General features: G+C 40.6%; 2 protein-coding genes across 13 annotated transcripts in view; both read right to left on the minus strand.

Moving 5' to 3' along the window:
• Positions 1 to 1,704, minus strand: part of DDC (dopa decarboxylase) — a 69,679-nt gene extending 67,975 nt beyond the window's left edge. For both annotated transcript variants that reach the window (XM_038128578.1, XM_038128580.1), the window contains exon 1: positions 1,533 to 1,704. The gene's annotated coding sequence lies outside the window, so the exon portion shown is untranslated. The remainder of the gene's footprint in view (positions 1 to 1,532) is intronic.
• Positions 1,705 to 7,438: 5,734 nt separating this feature from the next.
• Positions 7,439 to 14,536, minus strand: part of GRB10 (growth factor receptor bound protein 10) — a 145,115-nt gene continuing 138,017 nt past the window's right edge. For all 11 annotated transcript variants that reach the window (XR_005255973.1, XM_038129250.1, XM_038129245.1 and 8 more), the window contains 3 exons: positions 14,254 to 14,341; positions 11,510 to 11,603; positions 7,439 to 10,684 (listed from right to left, as the gene is read on the minus strand). Coding sequence is in view for 10 of the 11 variants with exons in the window: in XM_038129250.1 (XP_037985178.1) it covers positions 10,538 to 10,684; positions 11,510 to 11,603; positions 14,254 to 14,341 (329 nt within the window). In the remaining variant the exon portion in view is untranslated. The remainder of the gene's footprint in view (positions 10,685 to 11,509; positions 11,604 to 14,253; positions 14,342 to 14,536) is intronic.

Here is a 14,536-nt window from a genome sequence, read left to right on the forward strand (position 1 = left end):
CCAATTCCTCTGAAGACAAACAACCAGGAAAGATAAAACTAATTTATATTTACACCTTCACAAAGCTTAGGAAATTTGCCCTGAATTTTAAAAACAAATGTTTCTTTCGAAACAAGAGGAGAATAGGGGGGAAAAGGGGCAGTGATACAGTATTATTAAATAGTAAACTGTAAGAGCGACCTTTTAAACATACAGTCCTCTTGCCAGCTCTCTGACAAAGAGTCTAAAACTAAAATCCCAATATATTTTCCAAGAAATGACAGTTTGCCATTGTATTTCTTCTCCCGTTTATTCATTTGGTAGACCGACCCCCAGCTGGTTATAAATTCCTTTGTTGTAGTTGTAGGGAGTGATAAGGTCTTTCCTGAGGCTCCTTTCCTCCAGGCTAAACAACCCCAGCTCCCTCAGAAATTCTTCAAAGGGCTTGTGTTCCAGGCCCTTCACCAGCCTTGTTGCCCTCCTCTGGACACATTCAAGCACCTCAACATCCTTCCTAAACTGAGGGGCCCAGAACTGGACACAGCATAATGGAAAGAACAGAGTAAGAAACATACTCTAAAAGCAATACAGAAAATTCCCACTGATGCGTATCAATTGACCAAAGAAACTCTCTTACAACTTCAAACAACCTTTAGCAATTTTAGCAAGAAATTCCAGTTTCTTCACTTTGTGTTGCTGGTGGGGGATGCACATTTTGAACATCAAAATTCAGGGATGCTCTTTCTTGAGGCATCACTCACCCAAGGAAACCTTTCAGCATCACAGGTATAGTGCAAATCTGGTTTTCATTGACCTTTCATTACAGTATCTTCTTTTCCCCTTTTATTTACCATTGGCATAAGCAGTAAATTTCTGTAATGTAAATAGTGATTATCACTTTATTTCACCTTTCCTTTCCTAATTTCAGCATCTTCTTACTCTTTAAATCCCAGCAACACTGTAATAATTTTTGCTGTTTCACATTTAGCCCCACATAAAATTGGAGTGTCGACATATGAAGATCACTCCAGTCCCTGAGCCATAAACAGGATCTCTACAAGAGGATACACCTCATGTGACAGGTTTACAACAAAACCAAGCTCAAGGACTAGGAGCACAAAATAGTCAGACAAGTAAGAAGTTGGGTTTTTTTGACAAAATTTGAAAAGATTAATAAAATTTCCTTGTCAGCTGATATCCAGCTCCAAGACTGCCCAGTACACCACCATTTAGTACTGCCATCCCTCCAGACTGCTTCCCTTAAGCAGCAGTGCCCTCAACTCAATTTTTAGCAGCAGTTAAGAAGAGGTTCTCTCAAAAATGTTGTGAATTGCAAGGCTTTGATTTCAAGACACTTCACGAACTCCTAACTCTTTCACCAAAACTGGCTTAAGCACATGTCAATTGAAATACTTACATTTAGCATATTATGCTGCACTTCTAAACACTGACTAGTTTAATACCTAACAAATTACATGGGTTTGTTGGATCAGATTATTTGGTGAAAGTGCAGAGGTAGCTTCACTTTCAGACATTACCAAATTTATCCTTACCTTTTGGGGATTTCACTCCTTTTCCAGGTATCTTGGAAACAGGAATTGTCTTTAGTTCCCTATAGTTAGTTCCCTGTGTTCAAAGTCGCCCTGTGAAGAAGAGGTCACCAGAAGTGGCTAAGGAATTTTAATCTCAAGAAATTTCTACGGCTTTTCCAGCAACTATCGCGGCTTCACCCTGCGCTCCTTCGTTAACCATTAACCAGGCGTGGTTATGTCAGCTTTATCAGCCGCTCTTTCTCAGCACGGGGAAACCAGAAAACCTGTGGGCTCATCCAGCCGCAATTCACAGCCATTGCGATGGGAGGGACGTGGGATTTCTCACTTATTCACAGAGCCTTAGGTGAAAAATCCTATGAGACGTGGGATGGAGCGAGCAGGCAGCGCCGGCATATCCTACCTCTGTCGGGGTTCCGCCGACGAGGATGCCCACGCCACGGGATGTCTGGCGGGTCACACGAGCAGGGCAGTGGTACAATTCGGGAAACCCCAGAGCCAGAGCTCCCGGGGCAGCGAGTACCTAGCGCCTCGCGCCTGCCGGTGCCTCAGGGGCACTGCCGGGAGGGCGAAACCCTCATGTCCCCAAACCGGGACACGCTGCTCTTGGCGGGGACGGGGCGGGGGTAGCGCTGCCATTTGCAGCAGTCGCCCGGCCGGAGGCACCCTGGCTCGGCTTGGAGCTGTTTTACAGCGGTTTCACAGGCGACGAGGCCAAGGCTGCCGCCATAAAACAAAGGAACCCCAACCAAAGGAGAACCCTGCACCCCCATGTAGGGCAGGCCCGTGGTGCGCGCCCTCTGCCGGCCCGGGGCCGGGGACGGGAGCCCGCCGTGCCCGCGGCCCTCCGGCCTCGACAGCCCGGCCTGCTCCGGCTCCCGCGGCGGCACAGCCCCGGCTGTATGTCAGCTCGCCCGCGCTGATGCCACTTACTGCGGGATTAAGACCTGTCAGAATCGGAGAGTAGAAATCAGCAAAGTGGGGTTCCATTGTCCCCCGCTCCTGTTTGTCAGAGGCGTTCCGCAGCCCCTGCGGGCCCCTCGCAGGGCAGCGGCTGCCCGCGGCCAGCCCGGGTGAGCCCCTCACTGGGGCAGGACAGAGCCCAGCCACCTCTGACGCCTGCTGCTGGGAGACAGCAGGATCCTCCAGGGCGGGATGGAACCGGGCTGGGCCCCAAGATTTGATCTCATCAATGCACACAAATGCCTCAAAGGCAGGTGTCAACAGAATGATGCCAGGCTTCTCAGTGGTGCCCAGGGTCAGGATGAGGAGCAATGGCCATAAATTAAAACACAAGTTCCACCTCAACATGAAGAAGAACTTTTTTACATTGAGGGTGGAAAAGGCTGCCCAGAGAGGTCGTGGAGTCTTTGTGTCAGGAGACATCCAAAACCCAACTGGACACGTTCGTGTGTAACCTGACCTAGGTGACTGTGCCACGGCAGGGGCGTTGGACTGGATGATCTCCAGAGATCTCTACCAACCCTAAAAATTCTGTGATTTACTCTTCCATTCTCTCCCTACCTGAACAGCAGTGGGTGGCTTGGGAGAGCCTCAGCAGCTCCCAATGTGCCCCCCACTCCTGGCCTGCCCCATGCCAGCACAGCACTCTCCCTCTGGCTGCACCATAGGTTACAGCAAGAAAAATCCCCTGGCTTGAGCAGGTGCATACCTCTTTCTGTTCTCCAGATGTCAATGGTGTAAGGAAAACCTGTGTTTTACCCCAGGAGAACCCTTTACAATACGTCCCTGTGCACCGCTGAACAAAAATGCCCTTTATATGCAACTTTTAATATACTAATTTCTGACTTGAAAGGGAGAAAGACCTATTCTCTGTTTAAAGCTCATTTTAGAGGATACCTCAAAAGGTCAGTCCCTGTCAATTATGACCCAGTTTTGAGGCTGAATGAAGCCAGACACTACTCTTGAACAACTTCAGAGCCCTGATGGACTCAGCTCTGCTCTGGCAGCTCCCACACCCACAGCAAACCCTGCCAGTGGCAGGCTGGAACAGAGGAAGGTACACGAGGACAGGAAAGCTGTTGCAGGTATCGCTTCCTGGGGTGGGGTAGTAGGAAGCAAATTCAATACTTACAGGGCTGTTTCACTAAAGGCAGCCTTAATTCAGCCAAAGGGAGCCTCCAATTGACTTTAGAGCAGGTTTTCCTGGTTGTTCCTCAGGTTTAAAGTGCTGTCTTCAGTTGCTACCTTCTGTACGAGCCAGCCCTCACATGGGTACAGTACTGGATCAGATAAAAAGTATCTCTACCCCTTCTCTTAGTAGTGGACATGCAGAGAAGATGTACCTACATATGTGCTGTCAAGTAATGATTCTCTTCCCCTGAAGATTGCTCCTGGCATTTGGTGACACATGATCAATAGACTTTCAGAGAAAAAGGTTTTTGTAGTTACTATCCATCAGCTGAGTTTTCTCTGTCATGATGTGACAGAAGCCCTTTGTGAAGCCATGTGAACTTTTGCCATGTGCTACATTTTGTGGTGGACAAGACAAGAGGTTATATGAGCATTTTATGAAGAAATACTTGTGGTTTTCCTGAACTGATCCTCTGCATACTTCAGGTGACTTATGTATCAAAAAATATCATAATTGTTTTGTTTCTGCTCAGCTGCCTATGTTTATCTATAAATCTATTATACTAGCTCACTGAACTGTTTTATTCTATATTTGTTTGTTCCTCTGACCTTCATGTTTAGTCTTCCATTTGTACTGCATCGTAAGTCTCCTTTTCTGCTGTCATTGGAGTTCCTGCTCTCTTATACTTTCAGGGAGAGAGGATGCAATCCCTTCGTAGGTACATGGGCTTCTCTGAAGCACTCTGTTTTCTAGAGCAGGTCAAATGCTGGTTGCAGCAATTGATTTTAAGTATTTTGAGGCAAACTTTGTGAGCCTTCAATGACTTTCACCCTTGTTCAGCCAGCTGTTTTCACAAACCTTACTATCTAGTGAAAAAAAGAAAAACCCAAATAAGTCTTATATCCACCAATTCTGTAATTACCAATTTACATTCATAACTAGATGTGTTGTGTAGTTACTTTTCAGGAAGGTCCAATTCTCACAGCTTGGCTTGTTTCTGTATTTGTTTTCAATTCTGAGAGTGCTACAGCAACTTTTTGAAAACTAGGAGTTGGTAAAAGTGACACAGAGCACATTATTATAATGCACAAATTCAGCAGCAAAGAGAAGTATTATGAAAGAAATCAAATAAGGAGAAGGTCTAAATAATTAAATTATTTAAAAATAGGATGTGCCTAGGGTTCTTTGTGGAGCAATGATATTGTACACTTTTAGGACTGTGCTTAGCCACTTGCTTTGATTGTCATCGTTCTTGGCAGAACCATACTACTACACTTTCACCATCCTTCATTCTAATGGCAGTTGGATGGGCTGTTCTGGAGAATGGGCAGGTTGTAGAGAACACCAATTCCACTGCTGTTTCTCTCCTTGGTAATGCGAGGTGCCAGTCCTAACACATCTGGAGACTGTATTTCAAAGGGCAAATATGATGGGAGTCTCTGTGTAGAAGCATCTTCACAAGTTTGGGGGAGGAAGAGGGGAAACTGACTCTTAGGGAGGGGTGTGCAGCACTCAGGACATCACAACACTGTCTTCTCTGTGTTCCTAGTCACACCCAATCCAGCCCTTGGACAATTCTGCCCAAGAGTAATTCTTTGCTCCCTTTCCACTTCCCTCCCTATCTCTCTTCTATGCTCTGAGGAGTTATATCTCTGAACACAGCCAAGCTGATATTCAGGGCCCATAAAGCCAGGCTGTATTTTTGCTCAGGGCCAGCAGCTGTTTGTAATTGCACCTTCCTATTCCCAAGTTGTGGCACCAGGATCTTGCAGCCAAAGGATGGAAAAGACCTGATTATAGAAAAGCATAACAAACCTGGGCAACTAACAAGTGTTTTAAGACCCTGTTAATCACAGCTTAGTGTCCTGTGTGAACCTGTGTTTCTTGCTAAAACATCTGCTGGTATCTGTGCAAAATGATGAGCAATTAGAACAGAATTGTCTTTGGGCTAAGGGTTTGCAATGTGGATTACACAAACGAATTCTTTTTCAAGTCTCAGATCTGCCTAATCACAATATCAAATGAAAATCATATAGGCCTTGGACATAGTTGTAGTTATGTTGGATTTTCAAATACTAATTAAATTGTGCTTCAAGTTAAGGAGGGAAGACTTAAGATTTAGTATGCAGAAGCAACCCAAATGAAGGTAGCATGGATATTTCAGAGGAAGGTATCTTTTCTCTCCATCTGCTGACATTGTTACTGAAGTTTCCAAGATGCCAGAAAAACAATGTCTGAGACACAAAGCAGTCTACAGACTGGACATTGACAAACCAGATTAAAGCATTACTAAATTAGCAACAACAAAGACCAAAAGTTCAACTTGAAGGGAAGTGGCTCATCTGGTGATGTTTTTCTCATCTGGTTTTGCAGGTATAGACTGAAGCAACAATTTAGTGTTAAAGGAATCCTAATTTAAGGGTTCTTTGTATCAGGATGAAAGTCCTGCAGCCACATGCTGAAAAACATGAGTCTGATAGGAATTTATTTACAGGCCCAAATGCATTTAAGCTGTTTTGCCTGGTGAACTTCATGCTAGAATGCTTAATGTGGGATCAGATGTCTGATCATGTCTGTTGTTCTGCAACTAATGAAAAGAAGCACTAACCTATCAGGCAAGTAATTAAAATCTGTGCCACAGACCCACTTCTGGGCCACACTAATTTTGTAGTGGTGATGTTCTGATAGCCCAAGTACCCACTGCTAATGCCACGGGCCAGATCTCACAGGTATCATTTTGCATCTGCCCACAGAGGTGGGCAGTTTGGACAAACATGCTGGCAGCACTACCTTGCCACAGGGCAGCCTTACTGAGATCTTCTTACTGTGTTGCTTTTTTTTAATGCCATCTTCTTGTCTGTTCCAAATGCAATATATACAATAAAGCAAGGTGGGGTTTTGGTTTTGATTTTTATTGTTTGTTTGTTTGTATTTTTTAAACAGGTTTATGTAGAATTATTGTCTGTGACTTTTAATGATCATAGTGGGAATCAGTTTCAATGTTAGTATGGCCTCCTCTAGCCAAGCAGGAAATAGGCATCTGCAGTCCCCTTAAACTTAGTGAAAAAAATAAGTTACTGCATGCAGGATAGTGAATTCTAAGCACTTCAACATGCATGTCCAGATAGAAAAAAACTTGAGGAATATCAAAATCAAAAGGAAGTACTCTTCCTCTACGTGCTGATGAATGATTTTCATCATGCTAATATATTAATTAACTCATGCTGTAGTGCAATATGGAGACATCACATGGAGACATAGCATGCAGAAGCCAGAATAGAATGGATTTGATGGCTTCTATGGATTAACAAGGAGGAAACAGGATTGTGTCCAAAAAATAAAAGTGAAATATTCCCAACCTTCTGTTTTTCTACCTGCCAGAAGAACCACCAATCCCTCCACCCCACTCCTCCACCCCCCTGGAATTTTTAAGTAAAGATGTGTTTTGTGCAGATGGTGCTTTTCCACCCAAATTCTGATAGAACACTAAAATACAAGGACTACAGGGGTAAATAACTGCTTTCTGGAAGTACTGATCCAGAAAAGTTTTCTGACCCAACAGCTATCAGGCCAATAACATGTTTTATGCAGAGTGTGCATTTTCAGTGAGTTATAACTTTATGGCCTGAAAGTTGGTCATAGTGTGTTCTTCTGATATGATTTTAGCAGCCTTCCCAAATGAATATTGTAAATACCATAGCAGAATATCCCCAGTAATTTTTCTCAAACAAAAGGAGTGAATAAGTTCTTTGCTAAATAAAATGCAGTCTATCCTAATAGGAATCTTAAAGACAGAACAGCAAGAATAAAGGTATCTTGGGGATTGTGTTTTCCTCTTCACACTTCTTAAAAGCTGTTTAACATGACCTACTCAATTAACCTGTATTAAGGCAAGAGATACACAGTGTACTGGTATATCCAAAGGATGACATTCATTCCAATATAAAATGAATAGCATTGTATTAACGTTTATTTCTAATTACAAGAAACAGAATATCAGTCCCTTATTTGTACAAAAATACCTGAAAGATTACAATTAGGTTCACAAGCCAAAAAGCTATTTACAGTATGAAGCAAAGCATATTGAATAAAGGTTTTGTCTCTTAAGTTAATACCTTTTGCATTCCCTGAAACTTTAAACTTTATTCCATTTTACAGTCACTAAATCTTGCATTGTGACAATATAATTTACGATAAGCAAGTCTTGCCACTGGAAAGGTGCATTGATTGGTCAAACTGTCAGGTATTTAGTGCAGAAAAGATAAGACAAAACATCTAAACTGAGGCACGTGTTTCTTCAAGATTAATTAACAAATAAAAAGTTTTTTGTACTTTAACACCTATCGTAACATAACTTAACTAGTAACCTCATTACCAAAATGGTTTGGCATTTTCCTTCTCAACATATTCAAGATTGCTACATGAAGTATTTATTTAGAAAATAAAATCACAGGCAAAAAGATAAAAATTCAACAGGCTCCAAAACAACCCTGAGCATCCCCTTTACATTCATGTCATTTAAATACAAAAATAAGAGTCAAATGTCCTTCAGTCCTTGGTATTCTGAGCTGGCAGCCAGCTGAATCTGTTGGAAAACTAAGGTGGCATTGACTGTTTTCCAGCAGAAAGAAGACAAAGCAGTGCTCTGCTTAAGTAAGATTGTTGCCACTTTGAAGGTGGTCACTTTCTCAAAACAGCTCACTTTAGCTGGGAAGAGTACAAAATACTAAGTCAACCATCTACATACAAAAATCATGGTTCATAGTCAAACTTTTATTTTCAATTTAAATAAGATGCAAAGTTTTTTTTTTATAAATATGAAACACTGCAAATACTATCTGCCTACTGGGAAAAATGCATGGTTGTCACTAAGCTATGTAAACAGAAAAACTTAAAACTACAGCATAAATGGTCTTATTAAACTGGTAATGTAGTCAATACAAGTATCTTTTTCTCCTAATAGGGGCCAAATAGAAGCATGCAAAGTGAAGTCAGACTTAAATTAGCTTAATTTCAAGGTTTTAAAATACATTGTCTAGAAAGCAGGAACACTCATTTCACTATGTACAATTAAAAAAAGCGAAACAAAACAAAACAAAACAAAAACGGCTTCTACTAAAAACAAAATCAAGTTTCTTCATTTTTAGTATCTAGACATTAAATGGAAAAAAATACTAAATGTGTTCTGTAAACTAAAATACAGTGTTTCTATACCATTGACATAGTTTAAGCTGATATGGATGACTCAGGCAGGTTATGGTTTGTCTTAAGCTATTCTTAACACTACATGAAGACCTAAAAGTGTAGGATTGGTTTTCCTTCTTTACCCTTTCAGATGGCTAGGATTTCAAACCCAGTGGCAAATATTAAGGATTAACTAGCCTGTGTAGATAATTTACCGTTTTACAAATGCTCCGTTCTGCACTACACTCTGCAAGTTCCCAGGGTGGAATACTTCTCCCTGTGGCTAATGGCACCAAGCACCGGGAAGTTATTTCAGTTCAGACAGTTGCTGAAGGAATGGTTGGTTGCAACTGCAGGATCAAGGTGGGACTTGTCTGACTTTAATACTGATTTATCATCAGAAAGAGTTATTGAGTAAACATTAGAGAATTCATTTAAACATTAACAATAAAGTAGTTCTGATGACAAACCAGCACCAGAGCAAGATGACATGCTTGTCTGCCACAGGTACTGGTGTGCAGTAGCACACATGACGCAGGGATCACCAGTTACCTCAGTGGATGATATTGCCAGCAGTTACTTCACAATCAAATCTGTTTCTATTCCCAGCATGTCCCTTCTCACCATGTAAACTTTCATGGCCCTACAAGAAGCAGAAGGGGTTCAGTTCTTCTTATGCCCTATCCCCAGGAGAGCATTGTGTCACTGTAGCTTTACTCTATCGAAAGAGCTCTTTGAAACAGTCTGAAAATTCAAGGAGCTATAAAGCTAAAAAACACTGGTTTTAATTTTTTTTTATTTTGTCATACTAAGACTACCTGCAGAAGAATCTTCTCACAAAAAATGGTGGTTTCAAATACAAGTGTAGTCATTCAGTCCTACTCTATTTAGTAACAGCAAGTTTCCTCAGGAAAACAGTCAAAAGGCTGTAAAAAACAAACCACCACTCCAATAATAAAAATTTGTGCATAGAATCTAATACAGTCTCTGCATGACTGGATGCCACTAATATGCCATCAACATACTACAGCCATAATGCTACAAGTCAACAGTTTCAAGAGTACGTATATTGGTGGTATTTTCTTTTAGAATTGTATCCTCATTGCTTCTTCAAAGACATCGGCAGATCATTGAACCTCAGGTCTCCAGAGAAGTACTGAGACACACGCGCGCGCACACACACACTTCTTGATTTTCTTCTAGATCCTTTTAGGCTGAAGCATTCCATACATTTTAGGGTGCAGATTAATACCCAACTCCTGCATGAATTTTAAAAGCCACATCAGCTCCTAATATAGGCTGCATACAATATCCGAAACAAAGTAGGAGTGCAAAAAAAGTGATCAATACAAAAAGTAAACACACTAGTCTTAATTGTCAAGATTATTCCAGGGCAAGAGTTCTTTTCAAAGATTTCTCTTCACACTTGTTCCTGTTAAGTGGCCCAGCCAAGATAGTTTCCAGTTTTGTTTCAAATTTACTCATTGTTTTACAGACCCTCCCCCCATTTTTGGGATGCTGGGACACTCAGCAGCAATCACTCTTAGGTGTTAGACAAACCAGCAATCTTGGTCTGTTGGCACCTGTCGAATCCATCCCTTTCGAGTCCCAAGGTGCATAATATTTATTTTTTTAACCAACTTACAAATCTGCCAATTCCCCAGTGTCAACGTTCTCTTACAATTACTCTTCTATCAAATACAGTCTTCAGCAAGAGTCAGATTTGAGGTCATAAGGCCACTCGGATGCAGTGGTGTTTGAGTTTGCAGGGCAAGACTCCTTTGTTTAGTTGATAGAATTCAACAAGCTGGATTAGATCACTGAATTTGGTGTTCCCATCATCCAGACTGAAAAATATCTGTCCATCATCTTCACACTAGGAAAACAAAACATCCTTTTCAAGTTAGGCTGTGCATGAAGAGATGCAAAGTCGAAAAACTTAAAAGAGTACCACCAGTGTGTGACATAAATAAATGATGGGCACTCCGTTGCATAAACAACCCAGTGCCTGCAGTTCTTTATGAAACTATGCACAGGGCTAGAAAAAACATACCTTAACCCAACTTGTAACATTTTGCTTATGAAAGTGAAAATTTGTGGGCAGAGTAATTGAAAGTTGTACCGACAGCACTGGTGTTCATTATATAAAACAAAAACAAAAATACCCCAAAAGGATTTGTTAGCTGTTTGTAAAATTGGCCAGCTAAACAACGGAAGAGGGTTTGGAACAATAAAAAGGCCTACATAATCTTAAATTTTTCATGCTTTTTTGGATCAAGATAAAAATCAAATTGTTTTCCAACATCTCTCTGTAATGTTATTTGAAGCTCAACATTATTGGATAACCTCCAGAATAAAACTTTTTAAAGTTGCCCAAAGTTATTCTATGTTTGCTTAAGGGAGAAGGGAGACAACAGCTGCTGTTGTCTCTGACAGTCACAGAGAACAAGTTCTGTGCATTACACAGACTTGTGTAATGTAGTGACTTACAATAGTTTTCCAGTAACGTTACCCAATAATTTTAATCAGACATTTGACTGATTAAAGAATATTTTAAAGAATATCTGCTTATATATTTGCTAATGGAAACATCCTTGTTAGTTACATCAGTAATTAATAAGAGATCTCCTCAGATGCTGGCAAAAGCTTAATGGTTTAAATTTTCGGGGTTTTTTACCAGTATCAAAAATAATCTACTTACCGGCAAGATTTGAAAATGCTTTATTTTTTGATGATGGCATAACGTGAGTACAAATGCCTTTGGATTGCTTTGGCTGTCCCGTAGCAGAAATAATCTAGGAGAGAACATTTTTAAGAACAAATTGAATATCCCCATCTGTTTGTTCTTAAATAATCAGAACCACTAAGTCATGTTGTGCCACTGTCAGACTCTTCTTTAGTGGCATTAAGAGGTGATTCTGTAACTGGCAATTTGCTTCCTATTATTATACTATGGTTATGCAACATTAACAGATGAAGAAGTGCAAGATACATGATGGTAGTTCTTCCACTAAGAATGTACCTATGAGGCTTTTTTAAGGTTCCCTCTAACTCAGCTTTCTATTAATGATTTGTACTCTCATGAAGAAAATGTTATCAATTTAATTGTAGAGAAAATCTGAATTTCTATAGATAGGAAAGTAATATATGGGAATGTGTTCCACTACAATATCTTGCATCAGTTCACAGAAGACCAGTGTCAGCAAAATTATGTGTAGGTTAAATGGCTGCAATTGCACAGAAACAGCTCAATACTTTCTTAACATTATTTACCAATTAAGTAGCTTCCAAATTATCAAGATAGGGAAAACACACACTGATTTTTCCTCTAGAACAGTCACAGTATTTTCCCCTCACCATGTGGAAAAAAATGTACATTAACCATACAGCTACCAACATCATACACCATGTAGTTGTCACTTTTAAATTAACCCACAAAACTGAAGTCCTACCCCAAATGGACTTTATTTAACATCCATACTGGGAAGAGGAGAAAAAAAGCTAGATAAAAAATTCTGTGTTTCCTTCCCTTGATATTGATGAACTAAGGAAGCAGATCCTCTCCGTGCCACAGGAAAAAAGAATATACCTTTGCAGAAGGCTTATTGCACAAAGCACAAGTGGATTTGAGAGATGGCTGAGCACAGGACTGGGGCAGGCCTCTTAATTGCTGACCACTAAGCAAGGAACACACTTTTCCAAGGTGCAGTTGAAAGAACTGCTTGTAGTCTTAAGAACCCAAAAGATTTTACTCCAGCTCCTCAGAACTGATTGAGGAATGTCAGTACCAGAAAAATACACCATCATAACCCAAGTGAGTTCAGTAGTCAGGGACAGGCATGTCTTGCCACTCTCAGAAACCATATATTGAACGTTCCGTTGTAATCCTAAGAAGACCAAATGTGTGAAAAAGGGACAAAAGCCTTTATAAATTAGGATCCACGTGAGGGAGAAAGACCATACCTGCCCTGTGGTTGCCTCAGTTCATGCAGGTATCTGTCAATTATTTTTCATCTAGCTGCTTCATATCATGCATGGTATCGTAAGCTGGTGGCACAAAGCCAAGGTCTGCACAACTGATGCTGCAACTGTTTACTCAACCTCTGGAAGCAACCAGCTTCCAAACAAACAATGGCTAACAAGAGAGATGCATCCTCAGCAAGAACTTCCAGAGATATCCAAGATATCAGCATCAGTTGTTTGTATACAGTGTTGAGCCTCTTCCATGAACCCTCAGGAGCCTGTTAGCTTTCTACCTACTTTTGTTCAAGATCACACAGAGCAGGAAAACATAGGCAAGAGTTTTCCACCCGAAAATCATGATCCTTAGATCTCAGAGCACATAGGTAACCTTGTTCTTTTGTCACTGCTGGTGGACCTTAACTATGGCCAAACTAACCAATTTTTTACATTCCACAGTGAGTAAGCTGATTAAGCACAAATTTAACACAACATCAAACATATGAACACATTCGTGAAAACCTCAAGAAGGATGGACCACCAGATTCCTAAGGCAACAAGACAAAATGAGCCCAAGATTATAACGTGAAAACCAGAAACACAAAAAGTCAGCAGTGCTCTCAGCTTCTCTTTTCTGTTGAACCTGCATAGCTAAAACCCCCTGTCTAGCCTTTGACTAGAGAAACCCCCCCAAAATAAGCAAACACTGCTTGGTGAATATTTATATATGCACTACCAATTTCTACTTCCCTAATGTATTTTAGTCTTCAGAAAGATGAGTGTGCTTCTGAATCAGAAAATGCTGAAGAAAGGTTTGAACTTCACTGTCTCCTGTGAAGCCAACATGGATGTTTCTACCTTAACCCTGAGAGCGATGAAGACAGTGAACCAAAGGCAACCATGCCTTTCCCATCCTACAAATCAACAATGCTGAATTCAGTTCAAGCAACTTCCCTTGAATAACCATAACTCCATATAAATAAAGAAAACAGAGATGCTCAGAAGATACTTAAATCTCGACCACAGACATTTAACAGAGTGCTGGAACAGGTACTTTCATTTCTTTGCTCTAGAGCAGAAACAGTGAGCAAGCACCATTAGCTGCTCTGATTCATGCAGAAGAGCACGGATGGCTGATTATAAATTTGTTGGCAAAAGGTTAGGTACAGCTTTGCCTGAAAAATGTCTCCTCAACCCATATTACAAGAATTAACTATTTTCAAATTCTAACATCATCTAAAACTTGACTACCTCTGTTGAAAAAGAAGTGTATTTAAGATTTTACTTTTAAAATTAAAAGTTAGGATCCACTCCTACAAGCACACACTCTGACTTTTTGGAATCCAGGCAGGTTATAACGGGACTACTCAACGATCAGGTTACTCAGAAATGCTCATAAACCTGTAAACTATTACAGCATAAGTTGTGCTCTCATCTTTAAAGCTTACTGTCAGATCATAAATACTGAGCAACAAGAATACCTACCCATCTACAAGCCCTTGTTGCTTAATAATCCTGTGAGACTCTTCTCTAGAGATTCTGCCATGAAACCAGTGCTGTGTCCTATGAATAACTGGAGGTGAGAGGAAAAAGAGGGAGAGGATGGTTAAAAACAATTACACATGCAACCATTTTTTCCACATACTAATTATTTAAACATTTTAAAAGTGGGTATAGTTCTCTTACAGAATATAATGTATCTTCCATCAACCTATATAAAAAAGAATTCATATTAAAAAATGCATCTACTTAATATACCAAGTAGAGA

This window comes from Motacilla alba, chromosome 2 (genome assembly GCF_015832195.1).
Source record: "Motacilla alba alba isolate MOTALB_02 chromosome 2, Motacilla_alba_V1.0_pri, whole genome shotgun sequence".
Taxonomy (NCBI): Eukaryota; Metazoa; Chordata; class Aves; order Passeriformes; family Motacillidae; genus Motacilla; species Motacilla alba.